General features: G+C 38.1%; 1 protein-coding gene across 1 annotated transcript in view; it reads left to right on the top strand.

The window, feature by feature from the left end:
* Positions 1–216: 216 nt before the first annotated feature.
* LOC149134195 (uncharacterized) overlaps positions 217–10,335 on the top strand; it is a 32,515-nt gene continuing 22,396 nt past the window's right edge. The window contains exons 1-2 of the mRNA XM_089358200.1: positions 217–312; positions 8,891–8,950. Of these exons, the coding sequence (XP_089214326.1) occupies positions 217–312; positions 8,891–8,950 (156 nt within the window). The remainder of the gene's footprint in view (positions 313–8,890; positions 8,951–10,335) is intronic.

The raw sequence follows: 10,335 nt of genomic DNA on the forward strand, positions 1-10,335 counted from the left end.
TGCTTGGTGTCATTTCTTCCAACTTTGCGTTCGGAGTTCAAATTCGGCCGAGGTCGGTTTTACATTTCGTCCTTTCGGGGGTCGACAAAATAGTTATCAGCTGAACACTGGGATCGGTGTAATCGACTTAGCCCCCTCCCCTCCAATTGCTGGCCTTGTGCCAAAATTTGAAAGTTATATGGCTATTCTGTTATTATCACTGTTCCTGCTTCCGCAATGGGTGGTCCTGTTGCTACTATTATTTGTGTTGTTGTTGTTGTTACTGCTGCCACCCAGCTGCTGCTGCTTTTTCTTACTGCTACCGTTGCTACCGTTCGTACTGCTGCAGTTGTTATTTTTGTTGTTGTTCTTGTATTTATTATTTTTACTATTGCTGTTGATGTTGATGTTGCTGCTAGTGTTTGGTGCTTCTGCAGATGTTATTTTTGCTGCTGCTGCTGTTGTTTTTATTATTGTTGTTGTTGTTGTTGTTGTTGTTGTCGTTGTTGCTGCTGCTGCTGCTGCTGCTGCTGCTGCTGCTGTTCTTACTACTATCATTGCAAGTGTTGGTGGTGCTGCTGATGCTGCCGCAGGTGCTGTTATTTTTGTTATTTTTGTAGTTGTTATTGTCGTTAGTACTACTGCTGCTATGGTATAAGCGCTAGAAAAACAAAGTTTATTGCTGTGTCTGCTATGTGTAAGTCTGTTCTCATATAACTTTACGAGTTGAAATCCCACCCATATTCACGTTACCTTTCATCATTCCGTTACGGATTAACAAACAAAACATTACTCATTAACTGGAATCGATTTTCCTGATTCCTCGCTCTCTTAGAAATTACTATAATTATCAAATTTACCAGCGGAAACCGTAGAAATGCTACGTTTATAAATTTTCCTATTTCTATATTGATTTATAAGTTTATAGATCTTCCTAATACCATTTCATTATATTGCAACTTGATGGTTATTATTAGAGGTGGCGAATAATGCGACGAGCTGGCAAAATCGGTAGCAAGCTGGGCAAAATGCTAAGCAACATTTTGTACGTTCTGAGTTGAAATTCGACCGAGGTCGACTTTGCGTTTCATCCTTTCAGAGTCGATGAAATGTGTACCAGTTGCAGCTTCATCGCTATTGTAGGAAGGATTATTAATGGCGGTGAATTGGCACAGTCATTAGTCGAGCACTGGGGTCGGTGTATTCGACTAGCTCCACTCCTCAAATCGCAGCCTTGTCCCTATAGTAGGGAGGATTATTACAGGCGGCAAATTGGCACAATCGTTAGAGTATCGGGCAGAATGTTTCGCTCTATCTGTTTCAACACTCTGAACTCAGAGATCCAGCCCCCACGAATTCATCACTGCCTTTCATTCTTTCTTACTGACCTAAGCCCTTTGCTTCTTATGAAGCTCAGGCCAACGATAACATTTCCCCACTATTCTTAAATCTGGGCTCTGAAGGCTTCCTTTCCCATGTTTTGTCCGCTTGAATCGTCATAAATTCTTCTGTAACTTTGTTTTTTGCTTTTTCTAGGTAAGGATACAGGCCCTACACTAACCCATTTTAACCTCAGGAAAGAGATGGTCCACAATAGATTGGCTTCTATCCTTTGACCTATTCAGTATAGGAGGCCCTCCCAAGCATTTGAGCTCTGCTGGCAAGCTCTCGGAGTCAAAGGAGCAGTTCTATTGACAGAACAATTGAATAGTTATTGTCGATACCGATGAAAACTCTTATTTTCTTTGAAGTACGCCATCCATCAGACCAGGTCTTTGATCTGGAAATAAGCCGTAAGACCAGGTTTCGCTTTATTACTTTTCTTCCCACAATCTGTGACGTCTTGCCATAAATGTCATTAATGTTTCAGTTCCTTCTTATGCTATTTTGTAAAAAAAAAAAAAAAAAAAAAAAAAAAATTCCTAAGCTGCAAGAAAACAAGCGCCTTTAATCGCAGAAGTAAATGACCGCGGCACACAAGTTAACACATAGCAACAAAAATTGGACTATGTAGTGGCTTTCATCCTTTTGGAGTGGATGAAAAAATTTCTAATCCAAAGAGCTGGATTAGTAATACAGTAAGAACGCCAGCTGGATGCCTTTTGGTATCTGTTCTACCGCTTTACGTTCAGGGTTCAAATTCCATCGAAATCAGTCAACTTTCAGGGCCGATAGAAGAGACAGTACTAATGCAAGGTGGTGGGTTAGCGGAAATGTAAGGACGTTTGAACGAATGCTGTGCAAGTATTTATATCTGCTCTCTGAGTTCTGAGTTCAAATCCAGCCATGGTCTATTCTGATTGTGGACTTAACCAGACACCTGCTTTAATACAACCACTTAGAATCCTAAGTGCTTTTAGCAAATGCTTCTGTTGGAAGTATTTGTACCAGATTTCCGCTTTCCAGTTTGAGGATATCACCATCTCTCCCATCAGAGGATATCACCATCTCTCCCATCAGAGGATATCACCATCTCTCCCATCAGAGGCCTTGTAACGAGGCACAGGCACTGCTTGCCCATGTGACCCAAAAGAAAAGAAAAACACAAACACACAAATACATAGAATCCTACACAGACACTCACATACAAAACCTATTAAGATTTTATCGTGTTTTGCACAGAATGTGTCAATTGACACTGGTGCGTTCTATATGTTCGTTCTGAGTTCAAATCTTACTGAGGTTAATTTTGTCCTTCAAACTTCTGGGGTCGCTATGCCAGTATAAGGAAGGGGAATGATGGGATTTTCTGAGTGTCAGAGATGTTTTGCTGCACCTGTACTGGTTCTTTGTCTTCTGGGGTAATCTTGCCCGCTTTACAGAAATCTCATGAAATCTAAGGCTACTGCAAAGCGCTGGCATACAACCCAATGTAAAGACAGAGAAATTTACTTCGGACGGAGGTGGTGCCCATGGAACTTTACTGGGCATCTAAGACTGCTGGGAATGAGGGTGGTTTCCTCAAACTAGAGACTTGGTCGGTATGTTACTAACGGAATGAACTTTATGTATAGAAACAGCATGTTCAACAATTCAAGCTTTCATAGTTGAGATGATACGGAAATTGTGTGTGTGTGTTTTTTTACACTTATAAACGTATATGTATGTATGTGTATATGTATATTTATATGTATATATATGTATATTATATGTATTTTTATGTACACACACACACACACACACACACACACACACACACACACACACACATTTACTTTCCTCTGTTAATACGTCATCCACAACCATTATATATATATGTGTGTCTGTGTAAAAGTATGTATTATATATATATATATATATATATATATATATATATATATATATATATATATATATGTATGTGTCTGTCTGTCTGTGTAAAAGTATGTATCATATATATATTTATATATATATATATATATATATATTCTATATATGATATGTAATATAATTTATATGTATATCTACACACACTCAGCATGCGCACACAGAAACACACATCACACACACACACATACACATTTACTTTCCTCTGTTAATACGTCATCCACAACCATTATTTCATCGTTTCTTGCAGGATGACGCAAACCGTCCCACGCCCTTAGACTTACTTGCGCATCTGTAGTGCTAAATATTCAGCAATGATGTACTTCAAATAGAACTGCTTAGTTATTTTTTTATGCTCACTTCACAAACATATACACTCTCGCACACACACACATACACACACACACACCCTCTCTGTCTCTGTTTCTGTCTTTCTCTCTGTGTTTCTCTCTCTCTATCTCACACACACATACACACTCACACAAACAGGCAATACAAAGATGAGCCATTCCACATAGGATATTCTCAGTCAGGTATACGCGATCTTTTTCGAGAAGCGGGCCACATGAGACATGCTTCATCATCAGAGGGTGGGCCGTACTACTAAAAACGTTCAAGGTAACTTCTCGGTGGTGTATCGTTAAAAACAAATCCTGTGGGTCGCAGTTTGCTCATGACTGCTCCTAGTTTTCCAAGCTTTCACTCGACTCGGTTGAAATGATAGCTAAATATCCGTTTAATCATAGACAGATCCGTCTTAAGCTAAAAGAACATATTCTGATAAATTGAAAAGATACAGTACATTATTCCTTTGGAGCATAGTTATTCGTTTTATTAATCAGAGCTTAGTTTGGCCGATAACACACAGAGGTACAGACACACGCACGCACACACGCACACACACACACACACACACACACACACACACACACACACACACACACACACACACGTGACCCGCTTCCACACAGTTTCCTTGTACCAAATTCTCTTTCGAGGCGTTAGCCGGTGCTGAGTTATAGCAGATGGCAATTCCCCAAGTGTGACGCAGTGGAATAAAACGGGAAACCCAGCGGCTGCAAAGGGAGTCACACACAGCCATACCCACACTTATACACTGCGACAAAAAGTTTTTTCTCAATGAAGGAACAAACGGAAAGAGATCAGGCTTACAATGAATATATCTTGGGGTCGATTTCATCACTAAAAATGCGGTGTTCCAGCATGGCCGCAGTCAAATAACTAAAGCAAGTAAAAGAATAAAAGAATAAAAGAATACACGAAGGGGTGCTGAAAAGTTCCTGGCTTTGAGTAAAAGAAAATACAGGAGAATCAGTTAATTGTGATTTTACGTATTACCCTCTCAGATACATATACTTATTGCAACGGTCCTTCAGTTTTTCTAAGCTTTGTAAAAGAACTCGGAAGGTTGGGTCTCCAGCCAGGCATTTCACGACACCCCTAAAGTCGGGAACTTTTGAACACCCCTTCGTGTGTGTGCATATATATATATATATATATACACGCACACACGCACAAATACAAACACACACACACACACACACACACACGCACGCACACACACAGAGGGTGCAATGAGTAAATTGTCGCTATTTTATATTTAATTTCGTGCATGTGCATTATTTGTTTTTGATTTTACCGATTACACAGTATAGTAGTGTCAGTTGGGCACTGTGTGAAAGAAAACCAGAACCATGACGTAATTCAATCTGCCAGAAATGAGATGCTGTATTGCTTGGCATTCGCACTAGCAGCTCCAGGAAAGCTCCAGTACGAACATTTCAGAGTATTTGGGTGTGAATCTGAGGACAGTGCAGAGGACTGGGAAAGAGTTGGACGAGTCTATTGATGATTAAGTAGGTACGGCAGCTCAGAAACTCACTCTGATCGTTCTGATAAGAAAAGAACTCCTGGATTTGTTGGTGAGATCCAGGCCATGATTGACAACGATCCCTCCAAGTCATTCAGTTCAGGTCCATCACCTGGGACATGGGTGTGTCTGAGTTTCTTATCAAGCAGGTAGTGCATGAAGGGATTCGGTATTTCTCATACAGGTTGAGAAAGGGTCAATTTTTATCTCAAGCCGTCAAGGACAAGAAGAAAGACCGCGCTACGAAACTTTTGAACAAACTCAAGCATCTCCTCCAACCGAACATGCTTTGGTTGTTTTTCAGATGAGCAAAAAATCAGATAGTGAACGCACAGAACAAGCGTTGGCTTGCCACGTTCTCAAAACATGTCCCAAGAGTGATAAAAATCAAACAATATCCAGTCAACATCATGGTGTTTGGAGTGATCATTAATGATGGCGACATTATGCCCCCCTTCATCTTCCCACACAGCTTCACACTCAACACAAAGGCCTACATCAAGTGCCTGGAGGAGGTAGTGCTCCTTGGCTCAAGAGGGAGGCTGCTACAAGACCTTTTGTCTGGCAACAGGACTCTGCATCATGCCACACAAGCAGGGGAACCCAGTCATGGCAGTCAGATAATTTCTACGACCACATCACCCCTTACATCTGACCACCGAACGCCCCAAACTGCAACCCCCTTGATTATTATGTGTGGGATGCAGTTGAACGAGAGACCAACAAAACTCCTTGTAACACCAAAGATGAACTGAAGGCAAGGATTATGGCAGCATTGACCAACTTAAACAATGAGACCGTCCAGAAGAGTTGCCAGAAATTCTGAAGGCATCTGGAGGCAGTAGTTGAAGCCAATGGCGATTTTACTGAAAACATTTACGCTTTAGTATTTCAAGATATTTTTATGTAACTTTGGTAAATATATCTGTTAAAATGAGATGTCAGTGTTATTTTCATTTCTGCGTAATTTAGACGACAATTTATTCACCGCACCCTGTATATATATATATATATATATATATATATATATATATATATATATATATATATATATATATATATATATATATATATATATATATATATGTATATATATATATATATATATATATATATATATATATATATACAGGGTGTGTGTGTACATATATACCTATATATATATGTATATATATGTATGTGTGTATATATATATATATATATATATATATATATATATATATATATATATATATATATATATATATATATATATATATATATATATATATATATATATACATACATATATAGGTATGTATGTACACACACAGAGAAATTCTCTCTCACACACACATACACACACGCATATATATATATATATATATATATATATATATATACAGTGTGCGTGTGTGTTATATGTGGGTGGGTGTATGTAACGTTGGATGGAGGAAGAATCTTCTGAAAATTACGAATAAGAAAAGGAAAGATAAGAAGAGAAAAAAAGTATGTATGATGTTTGTCTGATTTTGGCACACCTGGAATCGCTCCAACAACTGTGATCCACATTTTTTTTTTATTCAGAAACAACGAGAAAGAAAATGAATAAATAAAATAAAATAACACCAGATAACAAATTTGTTTTTTTCATTTTCTTATAAACTTCTTTGTTTTTCTATACGTTCAAACCTTCGTATCAAGATTTTATGTCCTAAATTTATTTTACGTTTGCCTTCTTTCTTCACCATTTACATCTGAGATTAAAGGCTCGTGTTTTCTTGTAGATTACGAGTTTCATTTTCTGAAGAATAATCAAAGAAGAAACTGTAGCATCGATGTCATTTATAGCAGGGCTTCACGGTCTAATGGGGAGATAATTAATGAAACGAAATCTTTCTTACAGAGTATCTCCAGATCAAAGATTTGTCCCGAACACATGCTTCGAACAAGGGAAAGAAAAAAATCCTTGCCGGTTCAGATGATGACTATTCAGTTGTTCAATTAATTAAACTACCTGGTCATTGAATTAACCTGTAACTGGTTGAATATTTCAGGAACGTGGAGGCGCAATGGCCCAATGGTTAGGGCAGTGGACTCGCGGTCATAGGATCGCGGTTTCGATTCCCAGACCGGCCGTTGTGAGTGTTTATTGGGCGAAAACACCTAAAGCTCCACCAAGCTCCGGCAGGGGATGATGGCGAACCCTGCTGTACTCTTTCACCACAACTTTCTCTCACTCTTACTTCCTGCTTCTGTTGCACCTGTATTTCAAAGGACCAGCCTTGTCACACTCTGTGTCACGCTGAATATCCCCGAGAACTACGTTAAGGGTACACGTGTCTGTGGAGTGCTCAGCCACTTGCACGTTAATTTCACGAGCAGGCTGTTCCGTTGATCGGATCGACTGGAACCCTCAACGTCGTAAGCGACAGAGTGCCAACAACAAATTTTAGGAATACAAAATTCTAACGCGGAGTATCATTTCAGTTCAACCTACACTCCATACGACGTTTTTTCGCACAATGACCCAAATTACTTACAAATTTCGAATTGACTCGAGGCTAAATATATATATATATTTACACATATGAGGTCCAAGGATCGAGGTGCCGGAAGAAAGTTAGCTTCCAGCAATCCGTAATAAATAAAAAAAAATTACACAACTTGCAGGGAAAATAGTGGTTTTACTGAGACGGAAGGTTGTGAATTTTTTTCTTATCGAAGTACGATAAATTGAAAAAGGAATCCTTCTGGCTCAGGGCACATGGTTACTCCTAATTGAAAACCAGGGCGTTGGTCCATGAGAAAACAAGGAAAAACAAGACGGTTGTTGCGAAACGGAACGAGAAAAAGGGTGAATATTATTGGAAAAAGGAAGGAAAGAAAACGAAGAAAACCAAGAATTGCTTCCCCCTTTTCCGCAATTTTTGCTTTTCTTGCTTTCTAAGCGACTTCCAGGCTGGGTTCCAAAAGTTACAGGAACGCTGGGACCGGTGTAGTGCTGCGCAAGGTAACTATTTCGAAGGAATAGTTTTTGATACCACCTCGTATGCCACGTTTAAATGCCTTTACAATGTTCACAGAGCATTGAACAGCGTCATAATATCGGCATTTTGATACCGGGCAAAAAATTAACATGATACATGTAACTTTTTTCCAATATTCAAATGGCTTCCAGTTTTTCATGTCAGCTAACTTTTTCTAAAGTACAACTTTAATCTTTATGCTCTCCAACGCCGTTGACTGTTCAGCAATACATTACGCTTGATATAGAGAAACATAACAGATCATCAAATGCAGACCGAAAACCCTGTATATGGCAAAAGACAACAAGCAGTGTGGTCGAACCTGGAAGTACTTAATTGTGAAGCAATCTTGGTAGTCATACAAGTCGATGCTCACGCCTACTATAAGCTCTTAGTTAATTAATTAACTAATTAATTAATTAATTTGTTTACCTTTCTATTAATTTCAATAAGTTACCAATTTCTTATACAGTCATAATAAGAAATGTCATTAGGAAATAGAATGCAGAATTATTTTGAAAAAATCAGCCTTCACTTATGAAAATACAAAAAATAACATTAGAATAATTATTAAAAAAGTCTTGTAAAATTTTAAGACGGGAAATAAGAATAATATAAAAAAGAAACGAACTAAAATGAAATGTTACTTATGAAAAGTAGGCTAAATGTATTGGCAATTTTCCAAGCCTGACTTCACTGTGGGTAGAGTGTATACACAAGATATAAACATAGGCGGAATATTTTACAAACAGGAGAGTGTTATGTTGTGAGTTATATCCTAATTTTTTTACCTGGAAGTGGGGAGCGCTGTATATATATATATATATATGTGTGTGTGTGTGTGTGTGTGTGTGTGTGTGTGTGTGTATGTGTGGGTGCGCGCGCGTTATATAAAGAATTTTTTTTTTTTTATGAGTTGGTTTCTAACCCAGAGACAAACCTTCATCGATGGAATTTAAACACAGTCAACTTGTTAGTCACTGTATGTATGTATGTATGTATATATATGTGGGTATATGTGTATCTGTATGTGTATATGCATGAATGAATTAATGTGTACAGGCCTGCTTATGTATGTGCATCTATCTATCTATCTATTCTATTCTATCTATCTATCTATCTATCTATCTATCTATCTATCTATCTATCTATTCTATTCTATCTATCTTTCTATCTATCTATCTATCTAGCTAGCTAGCTAGGTATATATAAAGCGTGCAAAATTAGGTATACAGTTATGAAAAAAAAAACACGCACAATATTCATTTATTTTTATCAAAATAATTATAATTTACGGTAAAAGTATTATTGTGGTTATGACAAATGTATTATTATTATTATTAATAACACTGAAAATATCAAAAGCTAACTTTAATTTTTTTTTGATAAAAATAAATGAGTATTGTACGTCTTCTCTTTCTTCATAACTGTATACCTACTGTGTGTGTGTATGTGTACATGTATATATATAATATGCACCTCCCCATATGTATATATATATATATATATATATATATATATATATATATATATATATATGTATGTACACACACACACACGAACACATATATACGTATGTATGTATCGTTCTCAATTCGCACTCAATCCAGTTGTTTTTTTCTGCCCTTGTCTGACGAATTGACTACATGTTGGGAAAACTATGGAGCAGCAGGTGACTCGGTCGGCTGAAGTAAATTATACATACATACATACAGAAACAGACACACACATGCGCGCGCATACACTCACATATACATTCATTCATACATTCATCCATAAATATATGCATACACACACACTCACACACACAACACATAGATATATATTGATATGTGTGTGTGTGCTCGCGCACCTTAGCTTATGTATATATCGTATGGCGTAATGTTTAAGAAGTTCGTTTCGGGTCTACGAGGGCTCTACAGACACAGTTTGAGACACACCGGACCGACTTGCCCGAGATGCGGTCAGAGCGACGAAATTGTTCTGCACGCACTCGTGCAGTGTCCAACCATTTCCGACCTGTGGGCTTATGCCGAACGGCTGCTGTCACGTGTGGGACGAGTCCGCCTGTCGGCCAAGTCTATCATGACAATTGCTCCGCCACCATCCCTCAACCGTGAAGGCAAAGCAGTCTTCATCGTCCTGGTGGCC

Source organism: Octopus bimaculoides, chromosome 9 (genome assembly GCF_046866305.1).
Source record: "Octopus bimaculoides isolate indiv1 chromosome 9, ASM4686630v1, whole genome shotgun sequence".
NCBI classification, from domain to species: domain Eukaryota; kingdom Metazoa; phylum Mollusca; class Cephalopoda; order Octopoda; family Octopodidae; genus Octopus; species Octopus bimaculoides.